Consider the following 25170-nt stretch of genomic DNA (forward strand, 5'->3'; position numbering starts at 1 on the left):
TTGAAGCGCACATGATTGTTAACTGTAAAACCTGTACGATTACTGGTCAAGACCATACATCAGATTGAGATGATTGCTTCTGTAGAAAAATGCCTGATTTAGTTCTCAAACTGCAGAATACACTAAAGATATCTCGTGCAGTAGGAAAATTAGCAATTTATATTGCTGTAGAACATACAGTCGCCAATGTGAACACAAGCCTGACTCATAAATTAATTACTCTGGACCACTAATCTTAAAACTAGAGGTAGCCGAGATGATACCACAGTAACAGCACCAGCCATTTGAGGCCTCTCAACACAGTTCCTTGCTTCAGGAAAAGACTAATTTCAAGGCAAACTGGTTGCAAGGACAAAGCGTGTTCTGACTACAGGTTTTTTTTGGTCCCTTAATATATATGTTGGGAAGTCTGACATGAGCATCATTCCTGATTGCTCTGCGATAATAGTGTTCTCTACAACGTATAGAGTGACCCTTATAGCAGCCTAAACGGGGTAATGTTGTGCCAGAAATTCCGTGCTAGCAGAATGGAGGAAAGTTCAGGGAGAAAAATACTCGGATTTTGAGGAATCTCTAGAAAAACCTTGCCTTGATCCCCCCCCCCCTTTTTTTTTTTAAATCACTGTCGTTTGCATTATGAAGAAAAAACCCTTTTTCAATAATACTCATTTATACACCATCTAAAAGATGTAGCATCATCTTAGAGCCAAACACTAAGCAGGCAATATAAATGTTTTTTTTTCCATTTCCAAAGAAAAACACCTGTGCTTATAAAGCTGTTATTCAGGTGTATACGCTAAGCCGGACATAATGAAAAACTTAACTTGCATTTAAGTTCAGAACTGAAAAGAATGCCAGTGCAGAGTCTTAACTTTGTTTTTCTATTAAAAAAGACAGCAAGCAACATCTTCTTTCTTTGTTTATTACAGTTACTTATCCAAGGCAATTGAAAAGTTGCTTAACTTCATGCTTGTAACTCTTCAGGATCCCTGCTAGTCCTCATCTGCTGCAGTATTTTGACATATATTCCGTGATGTTTAGTGGCAAGATATAATCCAGTTAGAACCTGTATAAGTACACCCAAACTCATCTTTCTAAAGACAGGCTGAGCAGTTGCGAGCCAGAAGCGTAACAGATTTTCTTTCCCTGGCAAGGGAGATGAAGAATACCTAAACAACATAAAGTGGTAGAAACTTAGGGGTTTTTTTCCATCCAATTTAAGTGTCAAGATTTAGCATTAAAAGTCATTAAAAATATTTAGGTAGATATTCATTCATTCCTCTCCTAAGTTAAATTCACCTGGTGGTAGCGAGCTCTCTGGATAAACGCTATAAACCCTCGTGACCGCGTACTGACGTCTCGCCAAGTCCCGCCATCCCCTCGCTGGGCTCTGACCCAATCCACAGAATTACACCGGCCCGGGAGTTTGGCTCCTGGGCACTGCCCAGGACCAGTAAGGGCTCTCAGCCGTCCAGCCAAACAGCACTAAGCAGCCATCTTCGCCTCTGGGCACGACGGCAGCCACAATTTCACGTACCCAGGCACATCACGGGTAGCTTGTAAGGTTCCGGCTAAACACAAGTGCTTTACAGTATCAGTTTGCAGATCTTGTTTCACTTTGGAGGCTTGGTGTAGCTCTTACTAACTTTGCCTTGTAATTAGATGACCTTAACGTAAATCCCTTTCCATGTACTAAAAGCCTACAAGAAGTTAGGTGCGCGCAGACTAAAAATCCACAGAATTTAAACTGAGAACTGAAGATTTGACCAACAAATACGTTTCACTCATTGCAGGTTAATAAGACGTACCTGGCTGCAAGGCTTGCGTTCACGGGGAGAGCCAGGAAAATAGGATAGAGACCACCCACAACAGCCCCTATTAATCCTCCTCGGACCACAGCACAGACCTCACAGTTTAGCTCACCTGCAGGACAAACAACATGTTGCACTGTCAATATTCACATAGCTCCAACACATCAACTTATAAGCTGCGTGCAACGACATGGGAACAGGCGCTTGACAGAAACGGCCAAGCTGTACCGGTATGCAAGAAATTTTGAAAAGGACTCTTCCTTTTGCAAAAAAAAAAAAAAAAAAAAATCACCCTCATGCCAACCCATGAAGAATTTATCACTCTAAAGTTGACCTTCAAATGAAATCATACAGATGGGGGAAACTGAACTGCTTTGTTGCAGTCACTTTTACATGACTTTGGGTGAAAAATGCTAAAAATCAGTGATCCGTAACAATTTTTTTATAAACATATATAAATACACATACGTATCTCCTTTCCCGCTCAACTTCAAGAACTCACTGCTGCCCAATGCATTACATGATCTGTTTTTCAAACCCTGCTTTACAAACTGAGGTTTTTCCAAGACCACAACAGTTCAAGACCACTGTTGCGCAGAGAGGAAAAGCTCCTCTCGTGTTCCATTGTGTACAGACAGCAAAGCCCTTTCGAAAACAAGGAGTAAGGACGTTTTTACCTGAAAATAAAGGCTCACGCACAAAAACTTCATAAACCGCTGCTGTTGAAAGAAACGGAATAACAGCCATTGGCAGAGCGGACACTAAGGAAGCCCTTCTGACGTGCAGGATGTTCCTGAAGAAGTTATTTGCCGCTAAGCCACATAAGCTTGCATTTGCTCCAAGGAAGTACGATCCATGATTACAAAGGTTCCTGTGAAAGAAGGAAAGTCAGTTCAGCAACTGAGAACTGTAAAAAAGTTTGGTTTATTCAGTGCTGCAATTCACTTCTGAATATCCTACAATAAGAGGTAAGAGACGTAAATCTCTTGCTGGTGAAAGATGGAGAGTAACTACTTTCAAAAGCAGCCAGTATAGCATCCTTCGCTATATACCTGAGTTTGCACACACATCGAGAATGAAGTGACAGAAAGGCTGAGAAGCCTTTTCTACAAATTTTTTATTATGGCTAATGGAAACTTCATGAAATTTGCTCTCCTAATCAGCATGTTTGTAAGGAGAATTTTTTCTCAAAAGAAATTAAAAAAAAAAAAAAAATACCGCTATCTCCTGTAATCAGCCTTGTTTCTAGCCTGCTTACCCAAAAGTATGGATCTAGTTTCAAAGTAAGAGCTTACAGAAAAGATCAGGTGGGACAACTACGGCAACTGAGAGCTTGCAACAACGATCTCAGCAGCTGCTGGCAGACCATTTGCAGTGATCCTGTAGGCTGAAGGGCTGTAAGCCTTCCTTGCGTGCACGGAACACGTAAATTTAAGGTCCTACCTTGCTAGGAGGTTACGCTAGTTAAATGCTGCAGAAGTCCAACATACTGGTTTAGAGAACTGGGGCTTCTATTTTTCCCTTCATAACAGAGGGACTGGATTCTGTTATCTACCATGTTTTTAACATATGGTTTAGAGCAGCTGCTCCTGTTGTAATCTGTAATACGGTGAAGGCAGAATAGAACAAAGTCTGGTCAGAGATAGTCAGCGTTTAGTATCTTGACAAACAGTTCCCATTTGAGCACATTCCATCACAGCAGGTAATGCAAGAGAGGGAATGGAAAAGCGTGCCAATTTTACAAGCCTGATGAGCAGTTTGTGATTTATTTGACTCGCAGAAGGAAGTTGTGCGTTATCTTCAGCATTATACCTGGCACAGACAGTTGATTAGTGGAAGCAACTCTTTGCTTTAGGTTTCCACAAATCTAAAATTCCTGAGATGACAACTATTGCCAGGCACAGCAATTAACTGGAAAGCACTCCGATTCTGAGGCTGTGCCAATATTATTATGTTAAAAGTGTATTTTTAAAATGCGTCATAAGTTGGATTTACCGCTAAAACCCCAAAGGAAATAAAATGCTTAACCGGTCACAAAATTTATGCTAGGCCAAATGTCATGTTTATTTGCAAAATTATCAAATGTGACAATCTCTAAACCATTTAGCAATTAAAATACATGATTTTTTTAAAATCCACCTATTTAAAACTCTTCCACATTTTAATGCCTAGAGTAACATTAAGCACTGACAAACCATACAAAAAAGGCTTCAGAGGTGTAGGTGCTAATTCTGCAAAACCTAAACCATTAAAAACATCTGACCTCAATGACACCATTTCTCATTTTGAATAGGAAAATACTTTCATTCTTGGTACATACCAGATTTTCAAACATGAAAATAACCTACTAACAATTCAACTCTGATGCTATATAGCAAAAGAACTTGACTGGTCAGATCTCTCTTGCCCTTATTTAGGAGCCATGTTTCTTTTTTGGGTTTTAAAAAGAAAGAGGCCTATTTGCTTTTCAAATCACCATTCTCCCAATACTGGATGTCATTCACAGAAATGTCCCCAGAATACAGATTCTGCAAACCAGCCATTTCATTCTATTGGTATGTTTAAAATCACAGGCAGTGAAATGCACGTGTGCATGTACATACATGTAGGGGACCGAGATTAAAATTTAGCAGCTTATTTGAGAATCCAAAATATAGCACATTAAAGTACCCAGGACCAGCAGAATCTACTCAGGCTTACTGATGCACAGAACTGCTACACTGCATGAAAGGGAAGAAAGGGAGGACGGAAGCGTTGGGTTTGGGTTTTTATTTGGGCTTGGAGGGGGGATTTGTTGGGTTTTTTTGGGAGGGGTTGTTTGGTTTTGCTTTATTTTTTTTTTTTTTTTTTAATATTAGCTCCCTAGTGTTAAAAACAAGAACTTTGGTGAGCCGGAACTCTCTCAATCTGACTGTAGGATGCTTCCTCTTCCCTTCCAGCCATTACTGACCTCCCCTCCAGCCAGGGCAGTTTCAAATAAAGGCGCACAGCCCGGCAGCTATTTCTTTCCAAGGCCCAGCAGTCCCTAGGTACCACAGTTTCTCTCAAGATGCCACCACATCACCACTGAGGCATCTGCCTCCCCCTTAGCTCCCCAGCTCTTCTGGGGAAGGAGAAGTGTTGTAAGTTGAATATGAGCGCAGCAGATCCTACACAAAGCTGCAACACTTAACTGTAATGGGAGGGATAAAGCCTTGGTGTTGTTCTCTCTCACCTGTGTGGGGAGGCCGCGTGTTACTATTGGCAGTTTGTTTAGCCAGCAATTTAGTTCTATTAAAACAAACAAACAAAAAAGCTTTCCATTGCTCTTATATATACAAAATTTATCCAAGATGATACACACGTGCAAATGGCTCCTTACAGAACCAGCTCAGGTTCAGTAAGGTTTTGCGGTGAAATGCAAAAATCAGAAAACACAAAAGGGTTGTTTGTGAGGCCCAGAAGGCACGTAGCTGTTTCTGTGCTGCACAGAACCCTGCTGACGAGCCTGCACGACTCTGGCTGACTCGTCCACCACCACCTGGACACCTCAGTCTCGCCTTCCTGAAACAGAGAGCAGTGCAGAATGAAATGCAGGAACTAGCAGGTTGATGCTCCCTCAGTTCTGGCCCCAGCCAGCCCTGCGGGACACAAGATGACTCCTGCAGAACCACAAATGTATCTGCCTTATGCTCTCCAACATTTCAGTTTCCTAGAAAATTTATTAGCTCTAGCCCAAGACTGTATGAATGCTCAGAGCCAGTCAGGGCTGATCAACCATCCCAGAACCTTAAGCATTGGGGAGCACGTGCCAGAAACGAGCTGAGCAGGACAAGAGGTAACAGTGAACTAACCATATTTAAAAAACACAAAACAAGTTTTCTGTTCTGGACAATAATAAGCATCTTCACAATTAAACATTTTTATAACTGCAAGGAAGATTTGCAATATAAGAGTAAGGGAAAAGAAAAGCCTCTAAAAGACTTGAAATGTTTGATGCACTTATCTTCATGTATTTTACCAGCACTTACTGATCTGCTTTAGGAAGCTCATTGAACGTCTTTTGTATGACTTCCATCCGCTTCAATCTTTCCAAATATAGTCTTTGCTGCGGAGAATCTAGTTCAAGAAACTCTCTTCCTGTCATCTTGAAGTCCTGCATCATAAGGAACAAACAAACGTAATCAAAGTTACACAGCCCCGCTATGTATCAAATAAACATTTAGACTCTTTTGGCACTATGCAATCACAAATGCATTTCCTATTTTTCATGGCAGAGTTTGCAGATGCAAAGGGCACAACCCAGCTACAGAAGTCTATGATATTTATGACTACATGAACCCTAACAAGCTGCTTTCTTTAGTGATGTTGCAGCTGTGGTTTGACAATTGCTCTAAGTCAACTGAAGTACTCACTATGATGCAAATGGACAGTCTCACCCTCCAGATACTCCTGCCTGAGCACCTCCAACCCTGGGGCCACACAGCAGCTTGGATCAGGAAACACAGAGATGAAAACTGCTCAGAGCAACAATGATGGGCAGTGTACTCGTTTTTTCCAGCTGGATCACCTTCTAACACAACGATCCCTAATGCCTGCAGCACAAGGGAGGACACTAACTGGACCATGGCTTTTGGCAATACTCCAGGTTTAAATTGACTTAGCTGTCAAATAGAACCTTAAGAAAAAAACAAATAAATCCATACTTTGTAAAGATTTAAAGTCGTCATGAAGATATGTACTCTGCTTTTATATTCCACAAATAAGGGCTTTTTTTTATTGGTACTCTTAGCCAGAGACATATATCAAGTCAGAAAGCATACAGTTGTACTGGGTTTACATGGCAAGGTTTTGGTAGCAGGGGGGGCTGCAGGGGTGGCTTCTGTGAGAAGCTGCTAGAAGCTTCCCCCATGTCCTATAAAGCCAATGCCAGCCGTCTCCAAGACGGACCTGCCGCTGGCCAAGGCTGAGCCCATCAGCGACAGTGGTAGCGCCTCTGGGATAACAATTTAAGAAGGGGAAAAAACTGCTGCGCAACAGTAGCTGGAAGAAAGGAGTGAGAATATGTGAGAGGAACAACTCTGCAGACACCAAGGTCAGTGAAGAAGGAGGGGGAGGAGGTGCTCCAGGTGCTGGAGCAGAGATTCCCCTGCAGCCTGTGGTGAAGACCATGGTGAGGCAGGCTGTCCCCCTGCAGCCCATGGAGGTCCACAGTGGAACAGATATCCACCTGCAGCCCCTGGAGGACCCCACGCTGAGCAGGTGGATGCCCAAAGGAGGCTGTGGCCCCGTGGGAAGCCCACACTGGAGCAGGGTCCTGGCAGGACCTAGTGGACCCATGGAGAGAGGAGCCCACACTGGAGCAGGTTTGCTGGCAGGGCTTGTGACCCCGCAGGGGACCCATGCTGGAGCAGTCTGTTCCTGAAGGACTGCAGCCCGTGGAAGGCACCCATGCTGGAGCAGTTCATGAAGAACTGCAGCCTGTGGGAAGGACTCACATTGGAGAAGTTCATAAAGGACTGTCTCCCATGGAGGGACCCCCATGCTGGAGCAGGGGAAGTGTGAGGAGGAAGGAGCGGCAGAGACAACGTGTGATGAACTGACTGCAACCCCCATTCCCCGGCCCCCTGCGCCGCTCAGGGGGGAGGAGGTAGAGAAATCAGGAGTGAAGTTGAGCCCAGGAAGAAGGGAGGGGTGGGGGGAAGGCGTTTTAAGATGTGATTTTATTTCTTATTACCCTACTCTGATTTGATTGGCAATAAATTAAATTAATTTCCCCAAAGTCTAGTCTGTTTTGCCCATGACGGTAAATGGTGAGTGATCTCCCTGTCCTTATCTCAACCCGTGAGCTTTTAATCATATCTTCTCCCCCTGTCCTGTTGATGGAGGAGGAGTGACAAAGTGGCTTGGTGGGCACCTGGCAGCCAGCCGAGGTCAACCCACCACAACAGCTTTTGATTAAACCTGGTATTTAGTGATTCCAATGCTTTTTCTAGATATTTTTCCCCAGAGGAAAGCTTCCCAGACTTACTTTGCTAGTCATACTTACCTTAAGTTTCTTTTATAACTTGAAGGCTGTGTCCAAGGCCTATCTGTAGGCTTGTGCTTGCTTCGTATTCAGGCTTGGCGGGAGGCAGGAGCAGAGGAAGCAGGGACAAGCAGCAGGACCTCACCCGGGATCAGCGGGGCCGGTGCCAGCCTTGAGGCCTCTCGCTTCGCCCCGTCTAGGAGGAGGGTCTCCAAAGCTGTTCTTTAGGTGAACCACACAGACATTACGTCATGGAGCTGTAAGTACCCATGACATGTATACGACCCTCCCTGTCCCCTTGCACACGGCTGTAAGGAAGCTGGAGGTCCCCAACCCTCCGGGGCCCGGTTCAGGGCAGAAGCCCTTACACCGGGAGGCTGCGGCTCACCCCCGCCCCAGCCTTTAAACCTCACTGAAAGCCGTTAGCAGCCGTTAGCGACCGTTACCAACCGCCGTTAACCCCCTCGGCGCCGCCGCCGCACCGCCTTCACCCTCACAGCCTTCCCGCCAGGGCCGCCCTCCGACCTGCACGACCTTGAGCTGTCCCCGCCAGACACGGCCCCGCCGGCGGCGCTCCCGCCCCCGCCCTTACCGAGTCGGTCCCGCCGAGGAGGCCCCGCCGCCTACAACATGGCTCCTCCCACCTCACGCCCCCCCTTTCGGGCGCCGCCATCTTGCCCGCTCACATGACCCAGGGCTTCAGAGGACACCTTTGATTGGGCGTTCCCCGCCGGCCCAGCATGGCGGCTTCCGATTGGCTGCAAGCCGGCGGGCGCGGGGGGTCAGCGCCCGGCCCGGTGCTCGTTGCTAGGGGCGGCGGATGGCGGCGGCGGCGGCGGCTCCTCCATGGAGACGGGGCTGAGCGGGGATCCTGCAGCCGGCGGCCGGGACGCGGGGACTCCCCCTAGCGGAGCGAGGAGCCTTCGATGGGGGGAGGCCCAGTCCTCGGGGTAACCCGCTGACCCCCTCCCCTCACCCAGGCCTCAGCACCCCGCAGTGGGCGCTGCCAGCGGCGCCCTCCCCTCCGCCCTCCGCCCTGCGCCCCTTTCCCGCTTGCCCCCCCCTCAGCCCCTGCATCGCCCGCTCCCCTCCCGCCTTGCCGCCCCTTCCCCTCTCCACCAGCTCCTTTGTGCTCCCCGTCCTGTCCCCATCTAGCCCCCGGTTGCGTCTCGCTTCGCCCCACCTCCATCCCCTCCCTCATCCCCTCAGCTCCTGCCTCTTGCCTGTTCCTCAGCAACCCGGGGGAAATCGCCGTCTTCCTTAAACCTAGCCCGGCTCCTCCAGTTCACCTGCACCCCAGCCCTCCACCGACCAAGCCAGCCCTCTCTGCCTTGTCCCGCTTCAGAAGGCAACAGACGGTCCCCTTTTGGGCCGGGAGAGGCGAGGGGGGAGGGGAGAGTCCCTGCTTGGAGGGAAGTGGGGACAGACAGATCCCAATTGTGAACGTGAAAGAGCAAAATAGAGCCGCCCCCTTCACAAATACAGTTTCCATCTCCTAAAGAAGACGATGCAAAGCAAAGCCCTGTCATGTGCATCACAGCTCCTCATGCGGGGAAGGGAAGCGTTTGGAGCTTGTCCACCTTTTTTCGTGCTTAACGAGCTAGATGAGGAAAATCTATCCCGTTTCTGTTTCTCTCTTTTTGTTTTTCCAGAAAAAGGGAGAGAGAGAGGCTCATATTGGAGCCAACCAGCTGCGCTTCTGAGTGGGAAACTCTGGACTGATCTCATGGCTTGCTTTTTTATTTCATTAATACTTCATTATCTCTGAAAATGAACCTTTTGTGAAGCTCGTCTCCTAACTCTCCTTATTCCTCTTTCACGAGGTGGCTGCTGTGCAAAGGAAGAAATGGCATGAAGTAAATGACTCCAGTATAAAGCAATCTGCTTTGCCAAAGTGCCCAGTGAGCAGCACTGTCACTTTAATAATTCCAGGTCAAGGGATTGCTTTCCTCGTTTTCAATCCTCTCTCTTAATACATGGGAGGATCAGAGGTCCATTAAAGACCATAAGGCTGGGTGGCTTACAGATAATAAAAATGAAAGTGACTGGCCAGTGACTTCTGTTGGGTAAGAGGGTGATATTTGAAGGCTGTTGTCTGGTGAGGAAAAAGGGACCTTTTCAGTCTGCTGTGTAGTCACCTAATACATAGCTAGCAGAATTCATTCAAGAAGTGAAAGAAGTTAAAGAGTCACTTTGGATTGTTTTTGTCTTCCTCCTTATTTGGATTATTTGGGCGTTCTTGTCCTGCAAATAATATGTTTTTGAGCATGTACAGGTGGAGTATTAAGACAGCTGCCTAGAGATGGACTGTGCCTTAATTGTATTACATAAAATCTTTTAATTTTCAAACTTTGCTGCCAGAAGAGGAGTTATAATAAGGTTTTATATTGCCAAGGAACATTTTCTCTTGTATTTTTATAGAGCCAAATATATTTTAAAGAAATTGAAAACATCTCTTAAAAAAAATCAAAAAGCTTCTTTTTTTCCCTTTTTTTCTTATTTGTGGGAAGCATCGGAAGTCCAATACAAGAAAACAGCAAGTATTGATAGAAATGAAGATTGAAGCTGCATTTCCTAACTGAACTGTAAAAGTGTTTTGCAATAGATAGCCAATTCCTGACCTCGCAGAGTGTTCCAGTAGTACATCGTTAATACCTGTAAATAAGTGCTTGCAACCAGATTCAGAAGTAGGAAGAAGAATGCCAGTCAAGAAGAAAGGTGGGCTATGAAGCTTCATATCTCATATTGCGTCTTCATTTTGTTAGATTGTTGATTTTTAGTACTTAAAATTTCAAATTAAAAGTGCTTTAATGGGGGATTGAAATTGTTTTTATTTTGCGCTGAAAATGGGAGAAAAATCTGTGCACTTACAGTAGTAATTTTTGAAAAGTATTTTTATGCCATGTTTTAAGACTTGTCCTGTCAAATTTGACCTCAAATAGTTATTTTGTAAAGATCAGCCATCAGAGATCTTGAACAGACACCAAGAGAAAAGCTTGGCATTTAATTTTGTGAGAAGCCTCTCTTACTAACACTAATGAATTTTAAAATCATAGATTTAGTCTATTATCTATTCTTTACATGTTTGGCGGATAAACATCAGCCATCAGTAGCAGCATAAATAAGTAACAAAGTTTCAAGGCTGATTTTAAATAAAAGTTATGAGAATTGTGTTTTGAAGGCGATTTGAACGTGGTTTTTTAAAATGTGATTTTGACTAACTTTGATTTCTACGCTTTAATACAATATAAAAGTATTATCTTTATGACTGTAGTATGGCAGCATTTAAGTAAAGATGACCAGCCTTACGTTTTGCCCCTTCTCTCCTAAAGTTTGTGATTACAGCAAGCATAGAAGCAGCTTTGGAAAATGTGGTTTCCAGTGTTCAAACAAGAATTGGGGAATATATGTTTACTCTGAAAACACTTGTAGACCTTAGGTTATTTCTGCTTCCTTGCAAATATGACACCGATTTAAAATTTCAGAATATGCTAATAGAATAAATGGCATGTGAACCTTTTCTATTCGGCTCATCTGTCCAGATGTCCTTGGATCTGATATATCCCTGGATCTGATGATACCAAAACGTGGGGGAAGGAGCAAAAAGTGAATGTTACACGACAGAAATGGGGATATAGTCGATGTGACTATGGATTCTTTTCCTTGTAGGAATAGCCCTTCAATATTAGTTATGAGTTAACAGTTGCTATGTAAATAATGATAAAAACACGCAAATTGCTAGAATTATTTTTATACAAAAAACAATAAATGAGATTTTGTGATTGTATTTTAACAGATGACAGTGTAGAAATGAATTTTCAAAATGAAATATTTTAATGAATCATATTGTCATTCATGTAATTACTTACAATTATGTGTAGTAAAGATGGGAACGTGTATGGAGGAGTACCATCCCTTAATAATTCATCCTGCTGTGCTGTAAACGTGTCACCCTGGTGTACTGGTGAGGCTTGTGGACTCTACCTGTTTACAAAAGGAAAATTAAGACTGTCTTTTCATGTTTTAAGTCTTAATCCTGAATTAGGTGATTTACACTAAGGATGTTTCTGTGCTGGATGTTTAACTGTAATACAGTTTCAAAATACTTGCTGCGGGGTTTTTTTGGGTGAAATCTTATGGGCTCCTTTGTGCATGAAGTTAGATTGGCAATCATAGTGGTCCCTTCTGGCCTTAAAAATCAGTGGATTTCCTGTTTGTTTCAAGACAGTCTGGGTCAGTCTTAATGTACCTCAAGGCTTTAATTTCTTCTTCTGTCTTATGAGGATAGGTATTTTGACAATTTTAAAATATAAACTCGAGAGACCCAAATATCATCCTTGAAATACTTTTAAACTGTCACATCAGTCAGTGTACTGAAGTTGCCAGTGTGAATATATTTGAGTATTAAAAGGATATTGTTAAAAATGTATTTAAGCATGTAAATTGCAGGATTAAAAACTTTAGCAAATCAGCAACTTTATTATTATTTTGAATGACTTAGTTTGTCTAGTTCATGCAATAGACTTTGACTTTCTAAATGTAATTAAAAGCATGCTGGCAACTTGAAACATGCTACCATTTTTAAAAAAATCTGCTATTGTTACAAGTAATCCCTGTTACTCCTATGAATATTAGGGAGATTGAGGGGATTTTTCCCTGCTTTTTTTCCCCATTTATTTGCTTTATGCTTTTAACAGCACTTTGTGTCTAACTAGTTTCATATTTCTGTTGATGATTTATTTTCCCTTTCTGGTCTTACGTATTTGGGAGTTCATGTCTACTGTCTTTCCCACCCATGCCATCTGTAGAAATCTCTGTGGGATACTCTCTTCTAGGCTATGCAAAAGTACGTATTTCAATAGCTGCATTAAGGACAGGATTATCCCTCTCCCTTTCAGCACTTCTTTATGTGTTGCTATTTTGGATTTGATCAAAATATTCTCCTAAAATCAGTATTGAGACGGAGAAACCTGTAAAAACAAGTTTGAAAATATCCTGATATTTGTCAGTGGAAGTTGTTACCAAACACTGCTTGCTTTGGCATTGACCCGTTCTGGGTCTTTCTAAAGAACAGTGAATGCATTTTGAGAATTTGCCTTTGAAAGAGCTCTCACATCCAGTACTGGTCTTCAGATTTCACATAGCTTTGGACCTAATTTAGACTTTACCTTACTGCTTGATACGATGTCTGCCATCTTGCTTTTAAAAGTCTAGGCCTGTTTAGTCAGAAAAAAATAGTTTACTTAATAGTAAAAACCATATAACTTAGAGGAAGCATTGATTTCTTATGGATGTGGAAAAAAAGGCTTGCTCCTGTTCTGATCATGTTTGTGTCAGTATGCGATTGCCCTTGCCTGATGTGCTAGAGTGAAAGGATTTCATTTTCTCACTTCATTCTGGAGGGAAATAAGGTTCCACATTCCCAAGAATATTCACAAAGTTGTCATGCTTGCTGTCAGTCTCAGCAAAAAAAAAAAAAAAAAAGCAAGGCTGGAAAGGGAGAACGGAGTACCCTGCAGGCGTTGAATGTGCTCCCTTTAGATAAGCGGCGAGACATTGTATGGATTATTGCACTATTGCTGCGTGATTAAACAAATGGCTATTCTCTTTGGCTTTTGGTTGCTCATCTTTCACTTAAGTACACTTAAAATTTTAAATCAAAGCAGACATTTGATTTTAGTTGCAAAATCATTTGTTGGATGGTGCCGTTTAGAGATGATATGGGATGAACAAATTTCAGAAGTAAATAAATTCATTATTTGTGCTTAATTTTTACTTTACGTTCACAAACAAACTAGGATATGTTTGAATACAACTATTCATAACAAGTTTATGGAACTTCTTGAGGAGAGCTTCACTTCAAAGTAAAATAGTACTACCGTACAGAAGAAGTGCAGTCAGGTTACTAAGTGAAGTCGGGTTTTTGTGTGGTTTTAGATGTCTTCTCTCCCTCCCTCCCTGAGTTGCTTAGCCGAGTTGATTTCTGTTAATTGTAAGGGACTATATTTAGATCTGTAATTGCATATATTTTGGATTCATCTACGGAATAGTTAAAAGCATAAAATGTTACTGTAATTCATTCATGTCTTTCACAGTGACAGAAAGAACTAATTAAATCCATGCTCCTCTGTGATGGAGACCAGATTCCAGCTTTGGAGCCCTGCTTGTGATTCACATGGAGATGGCAGGAACCCCCACATCTAGATGCCTGGCTGCACATGTGCTTCTAGACTAACCCTGTCATCATCTTTACACATCTAGCTATGTCTAGGCAGTAAGAGATACTTGAATGTTGGGATTTATACTGCCCTCATCCTGCTTTCCATCTCTGAGAGTGAGAGGAACTGTATCTTTAGCTGGATGAAACCTGTGGGCTGCTATTAATAAAATCTTGACTCACTCCACCTTGTAGCCAGTTTATAAAGGCATGGTGATTCTGTTTGTCATGGAATAACTTTTTTCATCATACCTTTTATATAAAGAAATACTTTCAAGGACATGTTTTATTAAGCACATCAATGTCAAGAATTAAAAAGTCTCAATCTGATCCCATGTGGACTACTTCTGTGCCATTTAGAAGAATCTGACAGATATGCGTTATGAAGTGCTAGATTTGGTAGTGGTAATGCTAACTTTATGTGGCTGGTCTGTTGAAAGGAAGGGGTCTAAAAACAACTAGGCAGGAACTTTTAAAGCAAAGTTCATAAAGGACAAGACAAAGCTAGCTCCCATTAGTGCATGGGAGTTCTTCATGCCCTAAATCTCTTTAAAACTGGCAACTTCTTTTTAGATAACAAAATTTAAATTTAGGATCATAACTTCTGTGCTCAAAAATCTTGGTGAACGTAGTTGTAGGCTCCTTACAGCTTACATCCAGCACATATTAGAGATTTTTGTTTCTCTTTTACTTCTAATAAGTCATTGGTATTACAGGCTTTTTGTCCTTTCAGTTGCTGAATAACAATTCTCAAATAAGTACATGGCTAAAAGGCCACATTTTTCACGCCAGGTTCTGTTCAACTACCTCTCAGTTTTTACAGTGAATTGAACGGGAGCAGTGCAAAGTTGTAGGTTATGTTTACAGACTGTGGAAAGAACAATTTTAGTTTTCCAAGAGTTAAACAAACAAGTGGCAGAAAATTGCTATCTAAACTTTGCCAACTTTCGCCATAAAGCTTTGATTTAAGGTTGTAGCTGCTTTTATGGCAGTAATCTTTTTCCAGCCAGACATTGTTTCCTCTGTGAGAAACAGTGAGATATTTTGCACACAAAAGGACTATAGGAGCAGGCATCATACAGAACAAGTCTTTGTTATATGAACTCAGGCTGCAAAGCTAAGTGGGCTCTGCACTGGGAATAGTGAAATTTATATTCTTTTTCCAGCTCTACCATTGTTCTGGTATTTGTCAGATGTTTAATACAGATCCATCCCATTTTAGTTGCCTCACCTACGTAGGGTGCCTAGCTTGTTGTCCTGGAGGGCTGCTTTGGTCAGCAGAGAGAGGTCCACCTTCAAAGGGCATTTTAACCCACCTAAGATCTGAATTGTCATCTTGACAATTGTCGTCTTCTCTCTCCCCGTAGACCGTAGAGAGAACATAGGGTAACCACACTCACTCACTCGTCTCAGTTAGACGATGTCTCAGTCTCTCATGTAAATTTTAGTGGAAAAATCATCTCCTTCTCTGAGATATTTATGAGAGCTGACGTTGTGTGTTCTATGAGTGCTATAAATTAACACTATTCATTATTTTTGTGGGGAAAAAAGTGTTATAAATTATTGTACTGTTAGTCGCTAGAACTGGAGGCAACCATAGTGTTGATACAGACACAAGAGGCAGCTGTGCATCCTCTCCTCCTTTCCTGTTAAGTGCATATTGCACTCAGTAGAAGTAATGGTGCCTTGCATTATAAGCATATTTTTTTCCTTCTCATCCTCTCTTCTTTCCTTCTGAATTTGTTCCAGATGGCCAAGTTAGATGTCAGAGGGTGACCGTGGAGAAAAAGCTGAATTTGTAACTAGTGGCCAAATGTGACAAAAGATGATTTTGTAGTCCCTGCTTCAGCAAAATGCGAAAAATCTGCCTTACTCAGATTTGCTTATTTTGGTCAGGACATACCAGGTTCTTGCTTCTTACGAGTATTTAGTGTCTGTTTCACTATGGTATCTTCTTGTATTTACTGTAGATTAAAACAGTGCCAAACAACGTCTTTATAAAGATCAAGATCATGTTTTCTCTTGCCATATTCATCCCAGAAATAACCAGCGAAGCTGCCTTGACCTGATGGGCGATGACAGTAGTAACCAACATACAAAACATGTGAAGAAACCATTTATGTTTTAACGGCTGTGGTCCAGAGGAGCTTTTGGTGGCATTAAACTCTCTTTGCCAGGACAAGTTAGTGCAAATGTCCTTAAGTCTGTCTTCACTTTGGGATGAAAAGGTCAATGCTTCCTTCGAAACACGTTTATTAGGAATTGAATCATGTAGAGTTTCCTGGAAAGAGGGAATCTGGACGATTTGTGGTTTTACAAACAGAAACCAATATTTTATGTTTTACAATGCTCTTCTCTTCCCTGGCTGTATGGCCTATATTGCATTATGCTGTAGTGGAATAATTCAAGTCACCTTCCAATTCAGTCCTAGGTGTCGTGCACTACAGTAATACTGCCTTGCAGATGGATGCCTGCTGAGCTGTGCTTTTAACAAAAAAAAACCCAAAGGACCACAAACCAACCCCAAACCAAACTTTGCAGATCTACAGATTCAGTTGTTTAATATCCAAAATGTAGAATTAATTTTCTGTTGTTGCCTGGAGGCACGTGTTTTGTTTATTAACTCAGAGACTCTAGTATAATACAAAGGTTCTTGAATGAAAAATTCCAATGTGAATGTGAGAAAATGTAAGACCATAATGCGTATTTTGGTAATAAATAAAGGTGATTTAATCTCATTCCATTTTTTTTTTCTTGCATCACTAGAAAGATGTTAGTGTTACTGAATTAGATCTGAATTTTCTTAATTCCACATTGTTTTCTTTCATGTGATATAATACTTCTTTTGTATGAGTTTGGAAGTTATTTATTCTTGAACAGATATCTTTTTGTTAGCTTTCTGGCCTATTCCATTTTTCACATTTATGTTAATTTTGATGTTGAATGTTCTCTTAAAGCAAAAAAGAAAAAAATACACAGCAGCTGTATTAAGCATTTAATTCCTGGTTTTTACTCTTGCAGCTATACATCAAGTTCCACTATTTTTGTGTGTTATATACAATTAGATTGTAAGCTCTTCAAAGCAGGGCTTTTTAATAATTTTTCACTGTTAAGATGTCAATTTATATGTACTCTGCTGCATAAATAAGAGGTTTTCATTTGGTGCTACATCATTTTGGGGCTTTGTGGCTTCATTTTTCATTCTGTCTTCATATTTGTATTATTGATTTAATATTAGCATTTGTACACCCAGATTGTAACATTGTGACACTTGAAAGGCAGAAACAAGAAGTTCGGGTGAAGCTACTTATATTTGAAGGGTTTGTGTAGATTTAGGAGTCTCAGGGCCCCAGCGTCTGCTCGCTCTAGTGTATGAGACACGAACAGCCTGTGTAGCCAGGTCATAAGATTTGAGAAAGGATCACTAAATAGAAGGCCCCACGTTACCTTCAACATGGCTGGGAAAAAAGGGCTCACTGAAAAAAAAGGAATGGCCCTGGTGGGATGAGCAGCTGCTGTCAGGAGCTGCTAAAGCCCTTCCGTGGTCCCTGAAAAGAAGTGATGTGGTGGGAAGAATACAGGTCCCAGAGTGAGCCACTGATGGTGAAGAAATAAGTGGACTCTTCCTTATTATGGTAAAGCGTGACACGGAAGATGAACAGATTATACACTAAATACTAAGTATTTTTTCAAGATTTAATTGTCGTTCACAGGAAGGGATGAGTAGAGGAGGGATATCCGTGGGATTGCAGGGGTCAGATATTCCCAGCTCGGGGCACTAAAGCAGGAATGCAGCTTGGTTTTTGAGATGCTTTCTGATAAGCAGAAATGCTGGAGAAAAGTTTGTGATTTTATGCTGAGCCAGTCACTAACTGATCTTTATATAGTTTTCCTTCGGTAAGTACAGTTAGTCAAGTTTAAAGGAATATATTTAAAACTAAAAAATATGTGAAGGCAGCAGTTTAACAGAATAGATCTATGGTTACATGTTGTAAAATCAAGCATGAAGATACTTGGACAACAAACTTACGTTGCAGCTAATCATCATTGATAACTGAAATTTTTCTTAAGGAACCAGTTTTCCTTTTAGTAAATTGGACAAAAAGTCTGATTCTTAACAAACAAGCAAAAAAAGAACCCAAGCACTCTTTTATTATCATCGCTTCCCTGGCCATTTGTGTGTGCGTGTCGTGTTTCATGAAGCTGACACTACTTTTGTCCAGCTTCATCCACCAGTCAGTGTTCTGTGGCATTACTGGGTCTTCAGCCAGAGTTTAGAGGTTGTGCTTCAAGATAAATTTAATTCCAGAAAAGAGAATACGAGACTTTGGAAATGTAAACCATGTACAAAAGTTGCAGGGGCTGGAACTGTTTAGCCTGGGAAAAAGGAGACTGAGCAGGGGAGGGACATGACAAGTCACACAATATAGCAGAGGCTATAAAGGGAGTAATGGTGGTTTGCTTTCCACGTCGACATCTGGAGGACAAGAAGTAGTTGTCCTGATTTATAACAAAAAAGATGGAAATTATGTAGTAGAAAAAAACACTAGAACCTTCAAGCGCTGAAATCAGATAGTGAGGGATCTTGTGGACTTTGTAGGAGGTTACCAGTGCGGTTAGACAGGCATCTATGGGATGGATGTAAGTCTGGGTCCTCCTGCACAGCAGGGAGGTAAAGCGAAAACCTAATAGGGCTCCTCCAGCCTCTGTGTGTCTGGAATTTCTGTTTCTCGGAGAATTCGGCTGACACATCATAGCATAACTCCTGTCCTTCAAAGCAATCTGACTTGCAGGGCATTTAGCCCTCTTGGTTGCATCATCTGCACAAATCAATATTCTGTAACAAGAGACTGCTGTGCAAATTCTGCTGTTTGATTGCAGCCTTTTGCACTGGCTATTTTGAGCACGGAGACTTGCAGTAACACAACTGCATGTTAACACCCTTCAGTGCAGAGCTGCCTGTCCTCCTTACTCTAGTCCAGTTTCCCTTGGCATTTGGATGCCTGGTTTCCCCTTAATATACCTGAGCATATAATATTGCCTTGTTCTGTGAAATTTGCTGTTGTACTTGCATAGCAGTTCTTCTCACAGAATATCTGGCCCATTTCTTGTCTGCTAACAGCATCAAGGTCTAGAATAACACCTCTTCACAACTAAACTGTTCCTAAATTTGTGTTTTGCAGGAAAGCAGTCTGTGCAGAGAATTCACCAAGGCTACGGTTAATTTAGGGATGTTGCACTTCTTTTTACAGTTAATTCTGAGGGCAACTCAGAATGCAACTTTAAATGTCGTTCCTTGAAAGAGTCTCTCCACTGGCCCAAGTTTAATCTTCACAGACCATGTGTCAGTCTCCTCTGTATGCTGATCTGGTTCCTAAAAGCTGAAACCCCAGAAATAAGCCTGCCTGGGAATCCCTTAAATGATTAAACCCCTCTTTTTCTGTCCGCTTGTTTTCCCTAGCAGGACAGAAGATGGGTTTACGTGTCATGCACACTCGCAGGAGCTGTTATTTTTAACCCTTTTGCTTGTTTGTTGTGAGTGCTCATCACACTGGGTGATAGTATTTGTCACATACGTAATGCCTTATGTTTTCTCAAGGTTGCATAACCCATATGTTGCCTTTTCGTGATAGTTCATTAAAGTCCTATTGCAGATATGAAGGGCCCGAGATGCTGAGAGCTTTCTGGTTTGTACAGGGCCACATATTCCCTGTCTGCTTTCCCTCTGTGCAATCTGCTAGATTAATTTGCGTCTCATATTGATGTTTATGTGTAAATATTTTATGATTGTCGTTTGTCTAATAGTTCTCAAGCCTTTTGAAGCATTGGAGCCTACAGCTTGTGTTTTTCTCAACCGTCTTAGTGTACTGTTTCTTGTGTTTCTTTCTAAAAGTTAACTGGCTTACACCTCCTCTGTATGTACAGAGCATAGCATATTAACAGGATTTATTCCTTTGTGTTTGCTGTTGTGTGTGGAGAGTAAGAAAGGTAAATGAGTTACTGATGGCTTCGGCTTGGATCAGTCCCAAGGCAGGTTGCTTGGAAACTTATAAACTACTACATCCCCTCCCGTTGATCTATAAAAACTGATTTTAATTTTTTGAGCTTTCCGGAGCAGAGGATCAAATCAAGAGATCTTAAAATAATTGAGGCAGGGAGCAGTGTTTGCTCAGACCTCTGGCTCTTTTGTCAGTGGTCATCTAAATGAAGGTGTGAACTCTCCAAAAGTAAAACTAGTTTTTGAGATCCTTTTCTTCTAAAGTTATCAAAGCTCACTGAGAAAACTTCCTTGCTCTCTTTCCCAGTGCTCTGATTGTATTTCTCACTTCTATTTCGGCTGCTGTGTTTTTCCTCCCCCATTCCTCATGCCTTTTCCAGCTTCAGTGCCCTACATTTTCCCAGTTCTGATTGTCCAAAAGCTGGAAAGAGTCTCCTGAAATGTGTTGGCGTGTTTTTCTTTAAAAAGCCACCTATGCCACAGACTTCACAAGTCAGAAAATAATCAAAATCCCTCCTAGGAAAGGGAGCAGATACAATTAGGGAAAAAAAAAAAAAAGAAATTGAAATAAAACCCCCCCTTCATCTTATCAACTCAGGTAGGGTTAGATCTCAACTAATGTTAAACATCTCTCACTGATGAAACAATAATATTTTTCGTTTAAATCAACATTTTTCCATACTGTTGCACCCCAAAAGTCTTTTCATTCACAAACTCTGATGCCAATGGGAGGAAAGAAATGCAAATATGATGCTAAACTTACCAACAGACTCTTGTAGGCTTGGTGTTCCCTGAGAGGCAGTGGCTGCCTGACACTCCCTTGTGCTGGTGCAGGGCACTGTTAACCAGCTGACTGGGATTTCTTGCATGTGCAAGGCAGAAGTTTCCAGTTCTGGCTGAGTTTAGAATCGTATTTGTTTTTTTTCTCTCCATCTTCTGAGCTACCTTGCTTCATAGCAGGAGTTGGGTGACAGGATCATACCCCTATGGAGGGCAGCAGCAGCTCTCAGCAGACCTGCGGGTATTCAAAGCATAGCAATTTGTCTGCAAAACCGGTGATTGGTCCTGGCCGGTATTGTATACATACAGAGTTTGGCCCATATGGCTTTATTGTGGCCAGAAGGAGCTCTAAGGGCTTGAAAATAGGTACGTAACAGCATCTGCCTGAATTATGTGTGCTTCCATCATCTGTTTCTTTGTTTTGAGTCATCATCATTCAACATACCCTGGTTTCAGGCGTTTTAAAAATGGAGCTTCTTGGAGACTGGTTTTGAATCAGTTTTGTCTTTCTCGTATAGTTTCAATTAATCCTGTTAGTCAAATCTTTTCCAATTTAATTATTGAAATTCATAGATATTCCTAAATTATCTTCAGATCTAATATATTTAGTTCATCTAAAGGATAAATGGTTTGAATAACATCTGGGAGATACTTAGGAAAATTGTTTCCTGTATCCTATAGCTGTTCCCATAGACATCATGTTGTGTGACCTGCCGTGTGCAGGCATGGCTGGGTCATCCTCTGTCCCATATGAAGGCACAGTACGTATCAAAGACTTTTTAATCAATACAACTGTCTCCACACCAGCAGAGCTGCAGTGCTTCAACTCTACCAGTACTATACTTTAAATGCTCCAGTAAGTATAGTTAGATGAACTCAAATGGCATGTAAGTGAAGTGCAGTCCTGCTGCCTTCAAGCAAGTGCAGCTCCCAGGGGTGTTTATGTTTTGCTTAAGTAAATAGTTGAGCATTGGGTCTACAGGGTCAAACTAATGTGCAGGTATTTCAAAGGACACCATGGAACTTGTTCCTCTGTACCGCTGCAGCTGTGTAGTTGTTTAGACCAGTGTAAAGTGTACTTAAAATAATGACATTTTGATTTCACAGCATTTACATGCTTTTCTTTACTCACTTGGCAGTTGTATGGGTGTCCTCACAAGCACCGTGCACCTGCGCCGTGTAAGCACGTAACTCAATTTTTGTGTGCATAACTCCCATAAGGTTTCCAGTCACCTAAACACATTCATGTAATCAAAAGCAGAGTGCTCGCCTGTTACACTCTGACTGAAAAAACTGAAGCTGAATTTTTTCTGTGTCTCCTTGCCTATATGGAGTTTCGGTGATTCTAAAATGTGCTTGCAAAAAATGAGAGCATGGCAAAGACCCAGAAATAAACCAGAAGAGGAAGGGAATCCTTCTGCTTTAAGGTACTGGTTAGTATTGCAAGTAGCATCCAGATCTCGGATCTGGACCCTGAGAAGTAGGTAAGGTAGAATTGATTTTGACATCATTTTATCAAAGTAGATGATGAATTAATTGCAGAATTTCCTTTTTTGCTTTTAAATATGTGTAATTATGACATTTAGTCTTTCATATGTGTAGCTTACATTTTAAGAGCAATGCTTTAGGAAACAATTTTTTATTGGTGAGAATTTCATCTCTCCTGATATATAATACACGTTACTCTGTACCTGCTTGTATGTATGGCTTCATTTCTTGTTGACAGTATCCCTGGAAAACTTTTTCTCTGTAAGTTATACTGAAGCTACGTTTTGTTAAAATATAACTTGGGTTGTATTAATAATGCATTTTCTATATAAATTTATTATTTGTTTCATCAGATGTATAAGCATTGCCCCAACAGATTTTTTGGCTCTATAGTTTAACTGTCTACTTATGGAGCTTTAAAAATCTGCGTTACATAAAAGTGTGTCTATAAAGTGTGGGGACTGTAAAATGTGAATTATTCCCTAGTGATCCCATCTAGAATAATAACTCCAAGGAAAGGATTTGCCTTTTTTTTGTTCTTATATAGATCAATACATTACATTAAGCAGAGACTCATTCTGTAGAAGAAAAACTAAATAATTTATTGCGTGGTAAAACTTTAGATTGTTTGAGGGAGGAAAAAGTTTTCCAAAGAAATCCAATAAGCAAAGTTACTGATCTACAGTTTTGTTTCAGTATCACATATCTCTGATTTGTTGTATTGTAGCAATTGCCCATTCCCAGATTAATAACATAAACCACAAACATTTATGAACCAGTTAAAAAATTATGGAGTGATAAAACAATAAAATTCACAGAATTGTTAGTTAGTTTGGGTTAACTGATAACCTCTTGGACAAGTTACTCTAAGACCATAAAAGCTGTTTTATCGTTAAAGAATTTTTTCTTTTTATTGTATTAAGATGTTTTGAGTATGATTTATTTAAACAAAACAGTAGTGCATATACTGTCTAGAATATATGTGAGTTTTTGTAGGACTATGTCTTCTGAATGGTTCTTGTCAAAGTCATCTTTCAAAGCCAACAGGATCAATTTAAAAATAGGGTCATAATATGCAAAGAAGCAGTAAGAAAAACTAGAACTATGTCCAGTAGACCTCATGGGGCACAGCTGATACTGCCTTTTCAGTGGTCTTTTGTTAGCAGACAAAGGACCTACTCAGGATCAGCACGGGGGCCCACAACTTGGGACATTAAATTGTGTGTTCAGTGGATTTGTGGTCTTGCTTGAATTTAGGTTTGGTATCAGCACTAAAGAATAGTGGTACCATAGAACAAAGATTTTTTGGTTGTACTTATGATATACTCCGACTGTGAGGTACAGGACTTATTTTGGCTCCTAAAAATTAACCGTGTGCTCCATTGGATATTGTAATCCCATACATACAGTGATCCAGTCCTTCATGAAAACCACCAGTCTGCCGTTCTTCTTGATGAGAAGAATGTGTGGGAATTCAGCTTCGGAAACTTTGGTTTAATTTGGGTGGCAGGGAATATGGTTCTTATTTGACTATTGTGCTGCAGTCCAGGCAGTCAGTTCTTGCAGCCGAATGTTATTTAAGCTTTGTAGCTGTCAGACAGCCCCAAAAGGCAAAGTACTGGATGTCCTCATCTGCTTTGGGTATTACTGGGAATTGAAGATAGTTATTATCTTGGAGAGAGTACTTAGCATTCTTCAGACATGCCATATTATTGTATTATTTCATATTTCTGTTTGATTGTTGTGCAGAGGTATGAACGTTGTGCGGTGGTGCTAAACAGGATTATGCCCCATCATGCTAAATACTGTGCAAATCCATATGAAGATCTAGTCCCAAGTAATTTATAACCAGTAAAGTTTGTCAAAAAGGCTGAAAGTTGCTTTTTTGAAAGCCTAATCTAGTGCCAAAATGACTGGAGATTCGAATAGTCTCCATAAGCCACTTGGCTTTTCAGGAGTGCTCCAGTAGCAGTGGTTACACAGCCCATCTCCCCGACATGCTAAAATACTCTTGGTCAAGATATGTTTCCAGTTGATACCAGAACATTAGTGGTGGCTTTCAGCAAAAGCAGGGCAGCCTGGGGGTGACTGGGTCTCCCAGCACATGCAACCCATCACAGGTTTTTTTGGAAAACTAGATACACTGCTACCGAGTGCGATTGTGCAGGAAAAAGCTGCAACTCCATGCAGGAGTGTAGGGAGGGAGTAAAAATTAATGTATCCTATTAAAGCTGGAGAGGAAAATTAGGCAGGAAGATAATAACTTGATCTGGGATTTAGCCAGGATTTAGATTTAACACTAGAACTCTGCCCTGTTGCTGGTTGTTCAGTTTGTAGAGTTTAGGACTGTTTTGGGGTCAACCAAAAGTAGACTTTTTTTCATCTTGATGAATTGAAAAATAGTAATTTAAGTGAAAATAATAACTCTGCTCATACCCCCAAAGGATGCTACTTTTTTGTAGCTGTTTTTTAAAATAAGAACCATGCACTTTAGGGAAGGAATGATTAATGAAGGAGGGGATGTCAGCATGCTTCACCAAGTGACTAAGAAAGAGGGAGTGGCAGGGCATCTCTCTGGTGGGGACTGGGCATTCAAGTCTCATTTTCCTGATTTCTCAGCCCACTTCTGAAAAGTATCCTCAGTACTGGATACTTTGCAGTGGTTTTCCACCACTCTTAGCTGCTTCACTTTAATATAAATAATCATGTATTCATTGCATATGCCTGTCTGTACCAGGGGGAAGGTGAATGCCTGATTCCAACCCATGCTTTAAGTTATTAACTAATTATTTTATTGAGGGCAGCCCGAACTCTCAGTATATAAACAAAAGCACAAGCGTCACACGTGGGTCAGACACAGCCATGAGGT

General features: G+C 41.4%; 2 protein-coding genes across 6 annotated transcripts in view; one reads left to right on the plus strand and one right to left on the minus strand.

The window, feature by feature from the left end:
• Positions 1–919: 919 nt before the first annotated feature.
• On the minus strand, positions 920–8544 carry LOC127020437 (transmembrane protein 126A-like). 5 transcript variants are annotated; one of them, XM_050903030.1, is made up of 6 exons: positions 8529–8544; positions 7840–8040; positions 5822–5946; positions 2489–2682; positions 1809–1923; positions 920–1169 (listed from the first exon to the last, which is right to left on the minus strand). In XM_050903030.1, the coding sequence occupies exons 3-6, from the start codon at positions 5935–5937 to the stop codon at positions 965–967; spliced, it is 630 nt and encodes a 209-aa protein (XP_050758987.1). In that variant the 5' UTR covers positions 5938–5946; positions 7840–8040; positions 8529–8544; the 3' UTR covers positions 920–964. The 5 variants fall into 5 exon arrangements, with proteins under 5 accessions (XP_050758987.1, XP_050758978.1, XP_050758968.1 ...); XM_050903021.1 differs by lacking the exon at positions 8529–8544 and adding an exon at positions 8411–8426; XM_050903011.1 differs by lacking the exon at positions 8529–8544 and adding an exon at positions 8269–8342.
• A 168-nt stretch (positions 8545–8712) lies between these two features.
• Positions 8713–25170, plus strand: part of DLG2 (discs large MAGUK scaffold protein 2) — a 1037179-nt gene continuing 1020721 nt past the window's right edge. The window contains exons 1-2 of the mRNA XM_050914840.1: positions 8713–8768; positions 9471–10536. Coding sequence (XP_050770797.1) covers positions 10518–10536 — 19 coding nt within the window. The 5' untranslated portion in view covers positions 8713–8768; positions 9471–10517. The remainder of the gene's footprint in view (positions 8769–9470; positions 10537–25170) is intronic.

This window comes from Gymnogyps californianus, chromosome 1 (genome assembly GCF_018139145.2).
Source record: "Gymnogyps californianus isolate 813 chromosome 1, ASM1813914v2, whole genome shotgun sequence".
Lineage (NCBI taxonomy): Eukaryota > Metazoa > Chordata > Aves > Accipitriformes > Cathartidae > Gymnogyps > Gymnogyps californianus.

Coding starts and splice junctions, on each gene's coding strand:
- LOC127020437 (XM_050902994.1), bottom strand. CDS start 5,952: ATGCAGGACTTCAAGATGACAGGAAGAGAGTTTCTTGAACTAGATTCT. Junction 2,683..5,821: donor GAGCTTCCTAAAGCAGATCA/GTAAGTGCTGGT, acceptor CTTCTTTCACAG/GAACCTTTGTAATCATGGAT. Junction 1,170..1,808: donor AACGCAAGCCTTGCAGCCAG/GTACGTCTTATT, acceptor TATGTTGTTTAG/GTATTCTTCATCTCCCTTGC.